A 19590-nucleotide genomic window follows, 5' to 3' on the forward strand; every position below is an offset into this window, starting at 1 on the left:
CAGTCACACCTTTGGAACCACAATTCGAAATAAAGGTCATTAGCCTTTAAGGTGCCACTGGATGCCTGTTTGACATACATATGAAAGATAAAAAACATAATTTCCGTCTAGGATTCCAGAAGGGTGTATGTATTTGTAAGAAAAAAAATTAAGCTGAAATCATTTGGAAAAGAGAAACATTGTCCAAATTACAGGTTGCAAGATTACTCCTGTTTATTTACCCGGAGCCAGGATTTCATACTTTCAATCATTAGTAGTTCAGTTCTTATTTATGTGATTAAACTGAAACACTACAAAGTGTGTGTGTGTGTGCGTGCTTGTGATAAAGAACCTGTTGTCACTGATATAAGTATATGCATTTGTGAGGAAGCCAATTTTACATTTGGAACAATAATTTTTTCTATAACCCATTAGCAAAAATTAAAAACAGAAAAAAGAATCTTTTGATTCTGACATTGTCTTTTAAATATGTGGGATTTTTTTTTCTCCTGCAGAAGAAGTACCAGCTTGGTGAGTTTTCAGTTGGAAAAACAGTGCAAGGCAGAAGACTGACATCATCCTTGGAAGATAAGGGAGAAGCTAGTTTGCCACATTCTTATTGAAAGACTTGTGTAACGAGAAGAACAAAAGCAGTTATTGGATATGCAGTGTGACTACTACAGTTTCACTGGTACAACCTATCTTTTATCAGCAAAATAAAGGGTGGATCCCCACTCCTCCACTTGCAGCTGCTGGAATGGCCTTGGGTCAGCTGTAGGAGTTGTCCTTGAAAGGGCAGCTGCTGTAAGAGCTCTCTTAGCCCCACATACCTCTCAGGGTGTCTGTTGCGGGGGGGAGAAGGTAAAGGAGATTGTGACCACTCTGAGACTCTGAGATTCAGAGTATAGGGCGGGATATAAATCCAATATCATCATCTAATAACAATCATTTTGTATGTTTCCAGAATATAAAACTGTGATGCAAACAGACTATGAATGCAAAAATAACATATGCCAATGGAACTGCTTTGATTAACAGAATGAAAGAATTCTAACAATCTATTTTTTCTAATTCTTTGACTGCCAGAACTGGATGGATAGACAGCTTAATTAAAGTGGAGAAATGGCATTAATAACTCTGCTCTGATTAAAATGAGCAAATGTTTATTTGATCTGTGTTAACAATGTTATCGAAAGATAACAAATACCTGAAGAAAAGCAGACCTGGTGGAAAAATTAAAAGCATTATTTCACTTTTTCTTCTGCAAGTAAAATTGTAATGGATTAATTTGGCGACATAATACACAAAAAGAACAAGATGAAGACAATCTAGTACAAACAGAATTGTTTATTACAAAGAACCAGTAACATATTGGGTGGATTAGACACTTATTAAATCAACATAAATGAATTAATGACCTAATCATATCTAATCTGAATCCTGTTTTAGCCTTGCTGATCTGTTTTTTAAAAATCCTTCAACCTGGACAAAATAAGAAAGCTACAAAAAAAAGTAGTACAGCTCTAACCATCTGCCACAATTGGAGAAGACTTTTCATCAGGAAGATCCAAAAAACACACTATGAAATATGGAGGGGTGAGTGTGTTTGTGCGTATGATCTCATGATCCACCATTATAGGAGCTTGCATTAACTCTATGGAAGTACCGGACCTATTATGCAGTTATGCTGGCTGTAGTCATGGAGATTTATGTGAGATCTTATCTTTCACAAGGATGAATTAGTGTAACAGAGGCACCAAAATCGACACTATGACCAGGGCTTTGTTGGGTTTTTTAGCAGGAACGCATGGGAAAGCAGTTCCAGCTGGCTTGGTGCCAGGGGGTGTGGCCTAATATGCAAATGAGTTCCCACTGGGCTTTTTCTTTTACAAAGCCCTAACTATGACCAAGGCCAACGATGGTGAAAATAAGTTAAATTTCCTCTTTCTAGGATTTTCCTTAGGGGACAGATGGGTCAAGTAAACGATGGGAGGTACCACTTTATCCTTTTTCTTACTGGTATGCCACACCAGCCCATACCAGCTTATTTTCATCCCTAGGAGACCTGGACTAACTGGAAGGCTTTTGTTTGTCCTGGAACCCATTAATCATTTAAAGAAAAAATGCAGGGCTACTGGATTCCTGAATTTACCATGGTCTTTAATCAAATCTACCCATGTCCACTGTCTGGCGTAGCTGCTCAAAAATATTAAGTCCTTAAGCCTGGTGTTCTAGACAGCTGAGATTTTATACTCTGATTTATGTTACACACTAATGCAAAATGTGCAGATGTTTTCACAGATAATACAAAAGGACCTTGATGTAGAATGAAAATGAAACATTTAAATGTTCATTAAATGTTTGAATGGATGAAACCTAAAGAAAGAAATGAGCAAAATGATTTTAGATTCATGTTATTGTTCCAGCTGATGAGTGCAGTAGCTGTGTTTTCTAAATGAGAGTGATTGTTGAACAGAAGGGGATGAAAGGAATGAGAAAACAAAAGTTAGTTATATTTCACACACAGGCTAATGCTGGACAAAAGAAAGATATAGAATGAAGTCAGTAAAATCTGCTATTGGGATCTATGAGTTTTGCAAGGTTGCTGTTAATTCAGTCGTTCTGTAAATAAGAAAACAAAACAAAATTGTTAGTCCTGCTGGTGATGAACTGGCCATTTAATTTACCAGGAAGTTCCTAGTGGGCTACTGCCCTGAAGGGCCACTGGTGGTCAGGAAGAAGCTGAGCCAAACACCAGCAGCTCCACCACTCATTCAAGAGTTGCTCGGCTCAGCTCCTTGAGCAACTACAAGTGGTGTCATTGGTTGCATTTTTCTGCAGTACCACCAGAGGCAATGGGTGCGGCCATGCTCAAAAGTCACACTGTTAGCAGGGTCTGAACTGAGTTGCCACTACAATGCTGGTTCACCAGAAGACTACTCTGGCTGCGATCTCACTCAAACTAAATAATGCACTTTCAATCCACTTTCAGTCCACTTTCCAACTAGATTTTGCCAGTTCACGCAATAAAATCTGGTTGGGAAGTGCATTGAAAGCAGATTGAAAGAGTGCATTCTTTACTGTATGTGTGATCGCAGCCTCAGATGGCCTTGATCCTAGGCTATTTAAAGTTCCTATTCCACCTCAGGATATGAAAGAAATCCTGATTAGATAAATGAAAATTCTAGATTTTCATAACTGTATAATCAAAATTCTGTCTCAAAACTCATGATCCGGAAGTAATTTCCACTGGTTTCAATGAAGACTGGTTGCTATTAAAGCAAGAGATCCAAAGAATGATCTTGGATACGTACACCCAAGTTTATTTTGTTTTTTACTATGCATTATGAAGAACCCTAGGAGGAATATAATCTAAGATGCTAAACTAGTCATAGAGATTTTTGGATCCTTTTCAGAGTGTTCAGGATTTGCACATCAAACACAAAAATGTCACAGAAATACAGCAGAATTAAAATTTTTGCCTTAATTTTCATGTTAGGGAAACAGTATGCACCATTCGGTGGTCTTTGAAGGCTCCTCTTCCTACAGAGTTGATAGAAGAGTGGAAGAAAGTAGATGGAATGGAAGAGAAATGGTGGAAACCTTTCTCCATGGTATTTGGGAGAGGGAACCTAGCAGGCCCGTAGCCACTTAGGGCCTGTGGGGGCACTGCCCCCTGATTTCCAGGCAGTGCCCCTGACTTTCATGGGACCCTCTGGGGTGCAGCCTGCTTCCCCCCCTTTTTTTGCCAAAACAAAGCTTCTGAGAAGTGCCAAGCCCCTCAGTCCCCTGACTTTTAAAATCCTGGCTATGCTCCTGGAACCTAGTATAAAAGAACTATTAGCTCCAACAGTAAAAGAGAGTCATTGGCTCTTACTCCGTCTTTGAAACCTACAGAATAAACTGACCGTGTGGAAAATCAGGCTGTTGAGGTAAAATAGTAACAGCTGTTCGATGATACATTAAATGAGATCATCCATCTCTAAAAGATACTGCTAGTGCTATCTACTGACCAGAGTTCCAGTCAACTCTGTTGATGGTGTCATGTTCCATATTGTGAAAGTCTGTTATGATAGGGCATGAAAGTTCTACCAGACTTGACTATGGAGCTTATTTTGTTTATGGCACTGTGGTAAAGAGTACACAAAAGGCTTATGTTGTTAATAGAAAGTCCATGTTTGGAGATGAAGCCATTTCCCTTCTAGAGTCTGAGAAGAAGATCCATAAGATAGCTTTTTGTAAAATAGCTTCTGTGTTGGTTGCAGTTAGAGCCTCCAGGCCCAAACCATACATCTTATAAAATAAACGCACCGAGTTTCTTCATAAGAGACTGGAATCAGTTCTTTGGGGAACTTGGATGATCTCTCTCAACTCCATTGGAGCAGGTACATCTGAAGGAACAGCATTATTTCCTAATGATACTGTATAAAAACAAAACTGAAAGTTGCACTAAATTGAGCTATTAAAAAGTAATCGAATGAAAGGCTGCCAGAGGAGGAAAAGGAGAAAAAAATGGGGGAAAGAAAAAATAGGAAATGCAAACAATCTACTGCTATAGCATCTACTAATATTTTATCCATGTCTAGATTTCATAGCACAATTTCACTCACCTTTTGCCGGTACATTTTCACCTTCCTGAGGTTTATTTTCTGCATAGGAAGTAGAAGCACATTTTTGAGAGAAAACACCCTGATCATAAACATTTGCGCAGGCATACCTGCCTGCCATGCTGGCTTAACATAAACATTTTTTAATGTTGCACCAGCATAGCGGCTGATATGCCCCAAAGCATGAATTGCTAGGGGCTGCCAAAGTTAGATTGTTAACAAAAATGGGACATATAAATGGAATTGTGAACAAAATGGTAAGCCGCTGAGTTTTGTTAGCAACAAAACACAAGGAACATGGTCCAGGGTGAGCAAACCCAAAAAGAATATCACGTACCACATAAAGCACTCAGCATTAATTGTGTTGATATTGTATTATTATTGTAATGACTTAAGCACAATTCGTAAACAAAGTTTGAAATTAAAACTATACAAGTCTCTGATTCTCTTGTTGTAACAACAAAAGTCCAATTGGTCAACCCTAAAACAACTCATAGTTCCTGATCCTCTGAAGTCCATGATAAATATGTGATTAAGGCAAAAAATTTCCAGGGATATGAAATTATTCCGAACGAAGTGCAATGTTTGTATCTGTGGCTGCTTCGCACCAAAGAAACTCAATTAGTCACATATTTATCATGGAAAAACAACAGGGTTAGAGTAACTTGGAAATAGTGGGAATAAATAATGTCCATTATATATTAAAAATATATAGCCACTGGGGTGAGCATGAACTTGTAAACTGGAGGTTCAGGAAGGTTTGTGGTTCAAGGTTTTCACGAACCCCTGAATCATGAACTTCTCCATTGCATGAACCGTTTTGTGCTTCGGGAAGTTTGTGGAGCTCCACCTAGAGGTGTGCTCCGAAGGCATTTAAGGCCCATGGCCCAACCTGAGTGAGCTCTGGAGCCATTTAAATGCCCTCAGAGCTTACTTCTGAGTTGGGTCCCCCTTTATAGGCCTTTGGAGCTTACCCTCAGAGCTCAGTTGGGCTGGCCCGATGTGGAGGTGGGTTCCAATGGCATTTAAATGCCTTCAGAGCTTAATTCTAGTTGACAGCCCAACCCCTCATTTGGGTCAGGCCATGGGCTGATGGTGGACTTTGATGGTGTATTCTAAGTTGAGCTTTAAACACAGATGAGCATGGAATAAGTTAAATGGATATTCGGTTCATGGAACTGCCCACTAATTAGTTCCTCCAAGGAACTAATGGAAGCTTACATAAATTTGTCTTTCCCATTTTATGCTCACAACAACCCTGTGAGGCTGGTTAGATTAGGCTGAGAAAGAATGAATGGCCCAGGGTTCTCTAGTGAGCTTGACAGCAGAGCTGGGATTTGAACTTGGGTGCGTCCAGTCCTATGGTGACATTGTAAACACTACATTACACTGGTTTTAACCAGGGAATGCTTCATGTATTCTATATACTGAAGAAACTTGTACTAGTTTATATAATACTGTTAACAGTTTCCCCTCCCTTTTTTTTTTTTTTTGTAAATGGGGATGTCAGAATCTACAGCCTTTCATTTTCAGAAGTGTTTGGGGGTTTTAAAAAAGATGTTGAATATAGTCCTGCTTTTACCTCAGCATGCTTCTGATGCGGCAGGATAGTTTTGTTACAGGTAGTGGAATAACTGGTTCTCCCTACAGCATGCCAAAAGACCAGCTGAGACTTGAGGTAAATAATCCTTACCCTTATAGGAGCCTTTGATGAAATGCCTTGGACCATTGTTCCAGAAGATATCCTCCTAAATTGGTCCAAGGTATCCTATCCTTGCCCTGACCTGAAGGGTCCAGGCTACCCTGATCTTGTCAGAACTCAGAAGCTTAGCAAAATCAGCTGGTTAGTACTTAGATGGGAGGCCAGCAAGGAAGCCCAGATTTGCTATGAAGAAGTAAAAGGTAAAGGTAGTCCCCTGTGCAAGCACTGAGTCATTACTGGCCCATGGGGTGACGTCACATCACAACGTTTTTTTGGCATACTTTTTTTTGCTGTGCGGTGGTTTGCCATTGCCTTCCTCAGTCAGCTACACTTTACCCCCAGCAAGCTGGGTACTCATTTTACTGACCTTGGAAGGATGGAAGGCTGGCTCAACCTTGGCTGGCTACCTGAACCCAGCTTCTGCTAGAACTGAACTCAGGTTGTGAGCAGAGCTTGGACTGCAGTACTGCAGCTTATCACTCTGTGCCCATGACAAACCACCTTTGTTCGCCTCTTGCCTTGAAAACCCTATGAGATCATCATGTCAGCTTTAACTTGACAGCAATTTCCACCACCATCCTACATTTATGTGATATGGAGGAGGATAGACGGGGAGTTAAAATGGTCCTTGAGCAAGCCTAGCTGACCATCCCCTGAGACACTTTAACCCAGCCCTACCACTAAGGCCCAGCCAATAGTGTCAATGATAGCCCTCAGTAAACCCACTGCTTCATCTTCTACCAGTGGTAATGCAGGAAGAAGCGATCACAGAGCTGATGTGAATCATTGCTGAAGTGGCTGTGAGCCAAATGGACCCTGTGGTGCTGGTAGAGCTATTGGTGCTTGGCTCTGCTTTCCTGTAAGTTAAATGGCCAGTCTGCCACCTCCTGGAGGCAAGCAAGTAAGCTGGGCTCAAGGACTATTGGTGAAGGGCAATTGTAAGCTCAAAGCTCTGAATTAAAAACAGAAGACTCTGGAAAGCCACTTCCTACTCAAGTTGACACATCCCCTTCAGTTTGTAAAAGCTGATATACTATTAACGGAAAGAAAGAGGACATTCCTAAATTAACCAATTGTAAGCTCCACCTTTTCCCTAACATTATTTAATTCGTAATGATCTATTTCTAATGCAGTGCATTTCATAATTATAAAGTTATTATTTTGGAAGGAATCCTACAGCGTTGGTGCCTTTTTAAAATGAATTTAGAGACCTAAACTGTGGTTTTTAAACAGTGCCCTGGATAGTGGACACAAAAATGGATTATCCATTGTATTAAGTATTCACTGACTCATTGTGACAAGCATGACAGTGTCTGAAGTGGATTTATTTTCTTGTTCTCTGAAGTTCAGAAGACTGTTCTCATGAGTTAGGAACACAAGGTTGCCTTAATGTCACATTTCCAGATCAAAATAGTTAAAGTAACAGTAGCCAGAATTGTTTTTTGTTTTTCTGCTGTCAAATCACAGCAAACTTACGGCGACCCCTGATGGGATTTATATGGCAAGAGCTGGTCCCTTCCCCTGCATCACAGCCCTGGACTTCCTTGGGGGTCTGGTGCCCCATCCAAATACTGAACAAAGCTGACCCTGATTTGCTTCCAAGCCCTGACAAGATTGATCTAGCCTGGGCTATAAAGGGCAGGGTATAGGCTGAATAGTGTCAGATATTGTTGTACAGTGTCAAATATTTCAGAGAGTTCAGAATGTAAAGGATATGGCAGCCAAGTGGCAAACATATTATCTGAATCCATTACTTCAAAAGACCTTTTTTGGTTTCCTGTTAATTTCTAGGCACAGTCTGAATTGTTGGTGTTGGTCTACTAAGCTGGGAGTGTCCTGGAATCTGGGTAATTGAGAGTCATCCTGTTAAGCTGCTCCTTAGATGAGGTTAACTGAGCCCCTGACCTAGATGCCCTCACTTAGACCAGTATCTCTTGTGGGGTTTCTTCAGTGGTGGTACTCAGGCTATGTAATGGTATCCCCACAGATATTCACTTGGCATCTCTACATCTTAGTGTGAGTCCCAGGGCTTTTTCTTTTTTTTCCCCTGGAAAAAGAGGTGCTAGAACTCTCATGAGGGAAATGAAGGAGAAACACGCAAGTGCCCCTCACAAACTTTTAAACATTTTTTGGAAATTTTGTTTCTACAAAGTGGTTCTGGAACTCTGTTCCACTGCATTCCCCAGAAAAAAAAGTCCCAATTGTGACATTAAATCTGTTTTATTTACATAAGTTTTTTTTTTATAGAGGACATCATTTTGCTGTTTTTTATTTTAATTTCTTTCATATTTTGAATTGTATTTTAAATTGTTGTTAGTCACCATGGAGATGGAATTATGGAATAAAGGTATAACAATATTGTGAATGATTTTTTTAAAAAAGATGGAACTGTACATTACAAGAATTCTCATGCAGTCTGATCATATTTCCTAAGAATTTAAGTTTTGCTTAATTCTGTAGGGATTAGTTAATTTACTGTATAAACTGTACCCAGACATGTTACACATGCATTGTAATGATACATTGCTATAGTATTAGAGCTGTACAAAGTTTAATGGAAGATTTTAAAAATATATAGAGTAGAAAATAGAAATGCGCAAATATTTGAAATCTGGTGAATTTTCAGTTCAGATGCCTTATTAGCGTGCATTACTACAGAATCCATTTTTGTGTGCTTGTTTATGTATTAGACTCAAAGTAAACATTATGGTATCCACAGGTCTGACCCATGGACACCATAACATCGAGTTTGGTCCTTACTTTACCTTTTCATCAACTACTATGTGCAGGCAGGAGGACATGACAGACTTTCCACAGAAATAATGAGGCTTCTTTTTAGCCAGGATGGTTTCAACTTTCTTATGTCCAAACAGCATTAGATCAAATGCCCTCCAGTACAGTCCTCTTGATCCCCAACAGCCCTAAGAACTTTATGGTTGCCAGACAGGATTCTTAACATGCCTACAAAACTATAGTTCTCAGGGCTTTTGGGAGGAAGCCATGAAACAAGTTTAATCTTGCTCTGCAGATACAAGCGAAACCATCACCTATGCAATACTACACTATTCATCAAAGCATATAACTGCTTGACTAACCTGATGCAGGCGCATTCTCTGCTTCCATTTCATCTGAAAGAGATAGGAGGAAAGCACTTTTAGATGCTAATATAAATAAATATTGATACCACATGCTCCAGAATACAGTTGGGAGAGCAAAGCAAATTTAGGATTTTAAATAAATGTCATGTGAAGAGGAAGTATGGAAAGGTAACAGTGAACTTTACTTTACACACTAGAAATCAACTCGTCTCCTTCATTTGGCCAGACTTATTATAATGCTAATGAATTCTGGGGAAATAATATTAGTAAAATTTCAATTTTGTGTACTCACATTGTGACTATGGATATTCTCAACTGTGCTAGTGATGTTAGCTTTCTGTTAAAAAAAAAAAAAGAATGCCAGTTTGCCTGCTCATCTGACATCCCAACTCATGGGTAAATGGGTTCTTCCTAATTATTGGCAATGAATAAAAGTTTTGGAATATTTGGCATGATAGGAAAGGGTGGGGAGGATCATATAGGAACTAGGGTTGCTAGGTCCATGTTGGAAAATACCTGGAGACTTTGGGGGTGGATTTAGGAGGGCAGGGTTTGGAGAGAGGAGGGACCTCAGCATGGTACAGTGCCATAGAGTCCACCCTCCAAAGCAGCCATTTTCTCCAAGGGTGCAAAAAACAAAACCTATTGTGTCAAGAAACAATTGACAACTTCCAAAAATTAATACATTGTATTATAGAAAATATCCAGACTGAATACCATTATACAGACATTAAAGAACAAAGAACAATCCCTTATAAACAGTATCAAAGGATGACTCCGAAACAATCTTCATACAGTCTGTAAGGAGTACTAAGACTCAAGTGTAAAGTTCAAACGGAGTCCTTCCATGGCGTCAGCTTCAAAGGAGAAATTCTTTCCTTCACACAACCACCGGTTTGAATTGCGTTCTGCTGCCTTTACAGCTTCTTCATAAGCCAACTCTAAAACCAAATGTGACAACACACATATATAATGTCTGTATAATGGTATTCGGTCTGGATATTTCCTATAATACAATGTATTAATTTTTGGAAGTTGTCAATTGTTTCTTGACACAATAGGTTTTGTTTTTTGCATCTTTGCTTATATTGTGTTGCCATTGTTTAATTGCTTGTGTATTTTCTCCAAGGGGGCTGATCTCTGCCAGCTGGAAATCAGTTGTAAAAGTGGGAGATCTTCACCCACCTAGAGGCTGAAAAACCCTAGAACTTGGAGTCAAAATTCAAGGGCAATGTCAGCATGGTATAATGGGGTGCAATCGAAATAAAGAGCAACCTAAAAAGAGTTACACAATTCTAAGCACATTCACTTTAATCCTTGTTAGGACTGTACTGTTAGGTTTGAACAATGGTTGCCAGGTCCAGGTTGGGAAAGTCCTGGAGATATTGGCATGGAGCCTTTGAGAGGCTGGGTTTAGAATAGGGAGGGACCTCAGCAGAGTATAATGCCATAGAGTGAGTCCACCTTCTAAAGCATCCATTTTCGCCAGGGGAACTGATCCGTGTTCTCTAGGGCTGCCAAATCCCTGGTCTGGGCGGGGATTCCTCCGCCTGGGAGGTTCCCAACCTGCCAGCCCACACTGAGCTGGCGAGAGGAACCTCCCCCTATGTCGCTGGCACGACGACATCACCCAGAAGTAACATCATCAAAATGGCAGCACACATGCGGAGCCGGTCTAGGCGTTTCCAGGAAACTCTATGGTTTTCCCAGAAGCTCTAGCCATTTGGGAGGGGAAACTCTATGATAAATAGTTACCATAGAGTTTTTACCTGGAAATGCCTAGATTGGCTCGCATGCGCGCTGTCATTTTGATGACATCATTTCTGGGTGATGTCATTGCATCCCATGCGCACTTTGCGCATGCACAAAAGTCCCCCGCTACAGGAAGCTGGGGATTTGGCAACCCTAGTGTTCTCTGAGATTAGATGTAATTCTGGGAAGTCTCCAGGCCCCACCTAGAGGTGATCCAAGCTCATTCCTGCATAGCCACAAAGTTTACTGGGAGGTCTTAATCCTATCTCTATCTCACATCTACCTCACAGGGGTGGTGCTGGGGGGAAGGGTTTGCAACACAAGTCATGTATATCAACCTAAGCTTGGTGGAGGAAGGATGGGATAATATAAATAAAACCAAAATGGATCAGTGTGGTTAGCACTTGTACAAATTACCTTCTTCTCTTAGGCAGGGGCAGGGCTTTTTCCATATTCAAGGAATGTGTGACTATAAACCAGGAATATGCAAAGGAATATGTGACTATAGACCATGCCCAGGAGTTGGGTTGCTGGGCCTCCTGGTTGAGGCAGGGGTTCCCTGCTTTTGGGTGCTCCCCTCCTCCTCAAATGAACCCCTCTTACCTCTGAGAAGCCAGAATTAACCGTTATGTGCCTACATAACTCAGAAGTGAAGTAGGGATATCAGGAGGTGACAATCCGGTTTTTGGGCAAAAGCCTATTATTTGTAACCAGTTCTACCATAGTTTTGCCCCCAAACCAAAGCATTGCCATCTGATGTCCCCAACATGCCTATGTCACTTCCAGGTGACATGGACATGTTGCAGCACTCCTCTCCACTCCTGGAAAGCGTGTTGTTGGGACCCGGCAACTCTACCAGGAGGGCATTCACTTAATGGTGGCGGAAAATGCCATCAAGTCACAGCTGACTTATGGAGACCCTGTAGGGCAGGGGTGTCAAACAGAAGGTCCAGGGGGGCAGAACCAGCCTGCCCAGGGCTCTTATCCAGTCTACAAGCACTGATATGTATGGAAATATAAAGTACTCCCCCTTTTATGGTATCCCTTGGGGGGGAAAACTAGTCTTGCATATGATTAAATACATTTATTTGGGCTTTTGTGGGCTCTCCAGTAAAGAAATTGCTTTCACTGCTAGGAATCAATTGCTTTTGTTTGTATTTTGCGTAAGAAATAATATCCTTAATTGGGTTTGCCTGTGTACTTTATAGGGTTGCCAAGTCCCTCTGCTGTTGGGGTGGGGAACTTTTCTCTCATGAATGCTTTGCACGCACGGTGTGATGTCACCCGGAAGTGACATAATCACCCTGGGGATGTTGTGCCAGGGATGCTCTAGGACTTGCAATAAAACTCTATGGTACCATAGAATTTTACTGTGAGTCCTAGAGCATCCCCAGTGTGATAATTTCAATTCCAGGTGACATCATCATGCCGGGGATGGTGCAAGGCAATAGGGCTCTTCAGGGGCAGGGATCCCCCCAGCAGCCTGCTCCCTGCTGGTGAGTTGGGGCCCTCCAGACCAAGGGATCCCCTGCCCCGGCAGGAGCTTGGCAGCTCTAGTTCTTTATAAAGTTTATATCCCCAGTACTTGGCATTACATTTTATGGCACACATGGCCTGGCTTGACAAAGTGACATTTTATGTCAGATCTGGTCCTTGTAACAAAGGTGTTCAACACCTTAATACTAGTTAAGTTTTCAGATAAACATTTTGATTAATTTTTAAAAGATTACAAACTTAAAGACACCAGGTAGGTTTTTAAGCAAAGAAATTATCAGAGGCTAACCTTGCTTGGCTCCCAAGATCTGTTGAGATCAAATTAAGCAGGGCCATCCAGGTCAGGGCATTCTCTGGTGGGGAAAAGTAGCCAGCCCCTATTATGCCCATTGAGGGAACCCATTGCATGAGTCATTACTAGCAAGCTGGAATTCTTTGTCCTAGGCTATGGTGATTTTATGTACAGCTAGGGTTGCCAAGTCCCCTCAGCTCTCCTGCGGGGGACTTTAGCAAGCGCGATGCAATGATGTCACCCGGAAGTGACTCTATTGCACCATAGAGTTTTCCCTCCCAAATGGATGGAGCATCCAGGAAAACGATAGAGCTTCCCTGGAAAACGATAGAGCTTCTAGAGAGGCTGACAGGTTGGGAGTATTCTGGGTGAGGAAACCCCCACCCGGACCAGGGGCTTGGCAGCCCTATGTTCAGCTGATTCACATTTTGCTTTTTAAACTTGACTGCACTTACATGAATTTTAGTGGCAAAATCCATACCCAGCACATTCAACTATGAATGTGTTGCTAAGGCCAGGATTTTTTACAATAAACGTGGAAGTAACTATAGGGGAAGAATAGATACCCCATTTCCTGTTCATTATTAGTGTTTTATGTTGCTATCCAAATATGTCAGCAGTTTACACATTTTCCCTCTGTAGTTCCCCCAAATCTTTGTTTTGCTTAAGCCATGATGATCTCATCCTTAGGCAAGTTATGAACTGTGTGTGACCTCTTCTTGCCCATTTATTTATTTATTTAGAACTTTTCAACTTGCTTTTCAGCAGTCAATCACATTGCTTACCAGTGGCATGCATAGATGACCAGTCTATATGGATTCTAGTGCCCAATTCTTGCTATTCTAAAAAGGGTCGTAGTTGACAGATTAGCCAGATAAAAATGTCTTCTATCAAATGTCTGGCTAGTTCAGAATCTGACCTTGACCTATACAGCATGAGAATTCCAAGAAGCAAGAAAGACTTGATAAAAGCAAGAAGCCTTGTCTCAGGACAAGTGAAAATAAAAACATAGAACTGCCTTGCTGGATCAGACCAAGGTCCATCAACGCCAGCACTGTGTTTTCAGTAAGAGCTAACCTGATGCCTCTATTCATGAGCAGAGCATGAATTTGATGGCCATCCATCCCCTAACAAGTTATCCTTATTTTCTGGTACCCATGGTTTTGTACACTGCCTCTGAATATGAAGGTTCCATTAACTATTCTGGAAAATTAATAAAACCACAAAAGATAGTGGTTACTAGGTTTACAAAAAAGGGGGGATTAAAATGTTCATGGAGATTAGAACTGATTCCCCACTAGCCTTGTCCTGGTCTCACGCTTCTCTTCTCCACAAGACTTCTGTTTAATTTTGTACAAGCTGCCGCAAGGTTGCAACTTGTTCCACCTCTTTCCTGCAGCAAGCAAGATCCTCTAAAAACTGGTTTCTGCTTGCTACGGGAAAGAGGCAAAATGAGTCGCAACCTCACAGCAACTTGTACGAAATTGGACGGAAGCCCCGCAGAGAAGAGGAGCGTGAGACTGGGACAAGTCTAGTGGGGAATCGGTCTAGATCTGTCAGAGTATATTTCATAAACAGAGGCATCCGAAGAAATTTTTATGCAGCTCAATGCAGAGGCAGGCAATGGAAAGACACTTTTGAACCCTTGAAAACTCCACAAGGTGGCCATAAACTGTGACTTGATGGCAAAAATTCCATTACTGGCCACTCTGAGTGTTTCCGTGGAAACTCTATGGTTTTCCTGGACACTCTAGCAATTGGGAGGAAAACTCATGGGGCGTTTTCGCACTCACCTTCAGCCGGCGCGACCCCCCTCTTCACCGCGCAGGATCTGCGCGGATTTCGCACTAAATGCCGCAGAGCAGCCTTTTGCGCCGGAAACTCCCGGCGCAAAAGCCGCTCAAACGTAAACCGCCAAAAAGCAGTTTCCGTTTGCGCGGCTTTTGCGACGGGAGTTTCCGGCGCAAAAGGCTGCTCCGTGGCATTTAGTGCGAAATCTGCACAGATCCTGTGCGGTGAAGAGGGGGGTCGCGCCGGCTGAACGTGAGTGCGAAAACGCCCATGGAGTTTTCCTGGAAACACCCAGAGCGGCCGGCACATGACGTCACCAGCACAATGATGTCACTTTTTGAAACTTGGAGGGTCTTTTGAGGAGAGGCATTGGATGCTATGCTACAAATTTGGTGCCTCTATCTAAACAACAGCCCCCCCTGAGCCCCAGATACCCACAGATCAATTCTTCTTTATACCCTATGGGAATCAGTCTCCATAGGGAATCATGTAGTGCCCAACAGTCATTTCCCTCCCCCCCACCGCTTTCTGATGACCCTGAAGTGGGGAGAGGCCTCCAAACCAAGGGATCCTCTGCCCCCACCTGGGGATTGGCAACACTAGGGCTAGCCTGGGCTATCCAGATCAGAACAATACTACTTTTCAGGACCTTTTATACTTTTATGATATTTTTGAGGTGATGGGAACTGGATTTAACACTCTCTTTGTCAAAACCATCCTCTTAGCTGTGCCAATCTAGATAATAGAAAGGCTTTCAAAAAAGATAATTTCTGTGAAAACTGAAATGGGCCAGTGATTTAACAAGAACAAAAATTTTAAAAATAGAGCCTGTCTCTGGTTAATGGAGTTAGTTAAAACTGTAGCTGAGTTCCAAAAGGAGGGAATTACTGTGGAAAGGACTCTAGCTGGAACCTAGCCAAATATCAGCTATAGCAGCAACTGGGCTCTTCTGTCAAATTGCATCTGACATTAATTACAGTCTACCAACTGTGAATGGCCCCTGGCTGTCCTTCTGAGGAAACCCAGTTTTAAAAGAACACATGTAACAACACCCGTTACCCAAAACTTAAAAAGACTATTAGCCAAGTCTGGCATCTGGGGATGGCCTCACAGGGTCCCTGCCAAGGCCCAGATCCCCACAGGTAGCAAGATCACAGATCCCTGGATCCTAACCACTGCCAATCTCCTGGTCCTGCTATTTCTCTACAATTACTGCCTGCTTGGAAGAAAGGAAGAGTAACAGTTGGCATTAGTCTTGTGTTCTTAAAAACACTATGACCTCTTCAAGAAATAACCAAGTGGTGCACCAGGAAAAGGAAAAAAACAGACTTTTTTACTGACATGATATGTTGTAATTTATGTTTGTGGTATTTTTTTTTAGAAATAAACATTGATGTTTGCTGTCTTTACTGCCTTTCCCATGACTGAAGGTTACATTTGGGGAATCAACCAGGAGGGGTTGAACTGAGAGACTACCCTCCAGGTGAAGAATCTACAAAGATGTGACAAAATCAGAGGAAAATAGTAAAACAGAAAAAAGAAGCCCTGTGGAGGACTAAAGGGATCTGAGGGAAACATCAAGGTTATTATAGGGCTGCCAAGCTCCCAGGTCGAGTGGGGGTCAACCACTTTGGGGGTCCCCAACCTGCCGGTCCACAGTGGGCCAGCGGGGGAAACCCTGCCCAATGTTGCCTGCATGATGACATCACTCAGAAGTGACGCCATTATGCTAGTGAAGTCATGCATGGGCTGCTTTGGGCATTTCTGGGAAAACTCTGTGAGTTTTCCTTCCAATTACTAGAGCGTCTGGGAAAACCATAGTTTTCCTGCAAACACCCAGAACAACCGGTGTGCAACATCGCCAGCATGATGATGTCATTTCCAAGCGATGTAATTGCACTGCACACGCAATGCGTGTGCAAAGAAGTCCCCTACCAGAGGCCAGGGGGGACTCGGCAACCCTACTGCTAACAGAGCTGGTTAAAAATTCCCCGCCCCTTTAATAGAAGCTTAATATGTGGAATTTTTTTCATGGTGTGGAAAACTTTTCATGGCTTCACCTGATAAATGACCTGCCCTTAAGCCTCCAATAGAAGGGACAGGACATTTTTTTCCAGCAAGCAACTGGCAACCCAATGAGTTAGAAAGCCTACCTAGTACCACTACTAGGACTACCAAAAGGCCTGCAGGAAGATCTCCTGCCCCCTTCATAGAGACTTATTTTACCAGGTGATGTTATTTACCTCCATGTCATGGAAAGTTTCAACTGCCCATTTCCAGACATTAAGAGGGCTGCCAATTCTAATCTGAGAAGTTCCTTGGGATTTGGAGGTGATGCCTCAGGAAGGGGAGCTTTAGGCAAGGATTTTGCCTAGAATCTATGATAGACCATAGATTCAGTCCACCCTCTCAATCCACCATTCCCCCCCTCCGCCGAATTGACCTCTTTAGTCTGGAGACCATCAGTTATAATTCCAGAAGAACTTCAGGCCTCACTCAGTGATTGGCAACCCCTATCATTAAGCCTCTATCAAAAGGACAGGGCATTTTTCTCCAAGCCTATTGGCAAATATAGGTGGTGGCCTCTTTGAGTGAGCAGCAACAAGAGTGCACTGAAGGAGCAATTCACCTTGCCCTCTTTCTCAAGCCCTACCCATGTAAAAACCTAGAGATGGCACTGCTGTTCACTTTCCGGATGGGCTTGTCTGCCAAGAACCCCCCGTGCTGCAACTGCCCCAGCTATTCTGCTCTGGCCTGGTGTGGCATGCCCCATGGAGTCCCCAGATGCCATTCCCTACTGTTAGCTGCCTTATAAGGCTCTCTGGCTAGGAGCTGTGAAGAGCTTTACTCAGGAGCAAATCCTTATGCCTGAATGCCTGACGGAGCATTCCACCATGGGAGGGAAATTTTCCTCATTGAATCATGATAGACCTCTTCAGCTGCCAAAGTTGGTAAAACGTCAATAAAGCTCTAGCCAGGAAAGTCTAAGTGTAAAAATAGAAAATGGTTGAACAGACAACATATTATATATGAAATAATAGCATGGTGGAATGAAAGAGAGTTTTTAATAAGGTGCTTTCAGACATTCTCAATAATACACTTTCAATCCACCTTCAATGCACTTTGCAACTGGATTTTACATGTGAAATTGCAAAATCAACTTGCAAATAAGTGTCAAAATGCTCTGAACATGGACTGAAAGTGTGTTTTTCAGCGTCTGTGAAGTTTTGTAGCTTCTAGTTCCCATGTTCTAGAGAAAAAACCTGCCCCTACAACATTTCCTGCTGTTCCCCAAGAATCAAACTGCTAAATTCAGTAAGCCAGGATCTTTCCCCTAAAAATCATTGCCATTTTATTTAGGTATGCTGTGTGGAATAGGGCAGTATGAGCTATTGACCAGTGTACATGCATCAGCTATTTGACAGTGTACCTTTGTCCAACATTAGAACTGCCATAGGCAATTTTATCCAAATTTTAAAATGTGTGTAAAGGTTCATGTATGATTCTTGATAGATGTTTAAAAGCCTTTTTAAAAAGCCCAAATAAATTTATTGTATAACATCTGTTAATCCTTTCTGGTTTGATCCTTAGGATAATATTGAAACATATAGTTGTTCTAGCTTTTTTACTAAACTATTCCAATCTGTAATATATGAGTATAGGAAGTCTCCCAGGGAAACAGAAAAAGCTTAATCTTTGCATTTACATCCCTGCTAAGACTGCCTGAGCAAGTTCTTCTTACTCAAGAACACAGAAATTGAAATTGCATTGAAATAGTGCATCTTTATTCTTTATTGCAGCTTTCTAGCTATTTGACAGTTACTGTAACTCGCCTCCTGTATGTTCTTTCCCCTCCTCTTTTTGCCATCGAGTCAGTTCACTTATGGTGACCCTGTAGGGTTTTCAAGGCAAGAGACATTCAGAAGTGGTTTGCCATAGCCTGCCTCTGCATAGAATCTCTGGAATTCCTTGGTGGTCATCCATCCAAATACTAACTAGGCCGAACCCTGCTTAGCTTCTGAGATCTGACTAGCCTGGGCTCTTTGTTCTAGGTTCAACAAAAACCAGCCTTTAACTTTTCCTGTGAGAATACTTACTCCTGATTGTTCATCTTCTTCTTGCTTAGTATTGTTATTGTAATGTAATGTAAAATTTTATTTATATCCCGCCCTCCCCCGCCGAAGCAGGCTCAGGGCGGCTTACAACGTTTAAAATGAACAATACAATAATAAAACATTAAAATCACATTAAAACCAATCAGTAATTAAAACATTCCTAAACTAACAGTGGCGGTAAGTATTATTAATCTAGCCGTAAACATTAGTACAATCATTATTACCACCACAAGCACCATTTAAAATTCACTTGGTGCTTTGCACAAAGTCACACAAAAGAAAACAAAAAATCAAAACTGGGACAGCCTCAGCTCACCTGCAAGTTTGTTTTGCTTTCTTTTTGAAATGTCACAACCAAAACCAGACACTGCGATGATAAAAGGGTCTCAGCTGCACTAGCATACCCATTCCCTTCTAAATGTCACATGCGAGTTACAGTCTTCAAGACTGAACCCCGATTAGAATGAACCCCAACTGGAGATTATTGCATCACCTTTTTAATTGTCTTCTTCCAGTTTATGGGCAGCGTTATTGTTAAGCTGCCTTGGGCAGGATTCTGAAGAGGTGACATAGAAATATTGTAAATAAAGAAAGAACTAAGTAATATTCTCCTTTTCAATATGTTTTCCCATACAAAGTTTCTCCAGGCAATCAGGAGAAATGGAGCCATACAATAACATCTCTAACATGCTTTGCTGTAACACAACCACTATCAGTACTTTCACTTTAGCTCTGGCTACCTCCTTCTAAATCTTCCTTG

General features: G+C 41.7%; 1 protein-coding gene across 12 annotated transcripts in view; it reads right to left on the minus strand.

The window, feature by feature from the left end:
• The window catches only part of MYBPC1 (myosin binding protein C1), a 120850-nt gene that overhangs the window by 86501 nt on the left and 14759 nt on the right, over positions 1 to 19590 (minus strand). For 11 of the 12 annotated variants that reach the window (XM_060245631.1, XM_060245632.1, XM_060245625.1 and 8 more), the window contains exons 2-3: positions 9384 to 9416; positions 4590 to 4628 (exon numbers count right to left, since the gene is read on the minus strand). In XM_060245631.1, the coding sequence (XP_060101614.1) occupies positions 4590 to 4628; positions 9384 to 9416 (72 nt within the window). The remainder of the gene's footprint in view (positions 1 to 4589; positions 4629 to 9383; positions 9417 to 19590) is intronic. The other variant, XM_060245630.1, reaches the window with a different exon arrangement.

This window comes from Heteronotia binoei, chromosome 8, assembly GCF_032191835.1.
Source record: "Heteronotia binoei isolate CCM8104 ecotype False Entrance Well chromosome 8, APGP_CSIRO_Hbin_v1, whole genome shotgun sequence".
NCBI lineage: Eukaryota > Metazoa > Chordata > Lepidosauria > Squamata > Gekkonidae > Heteronotia > Heteronotia binoei.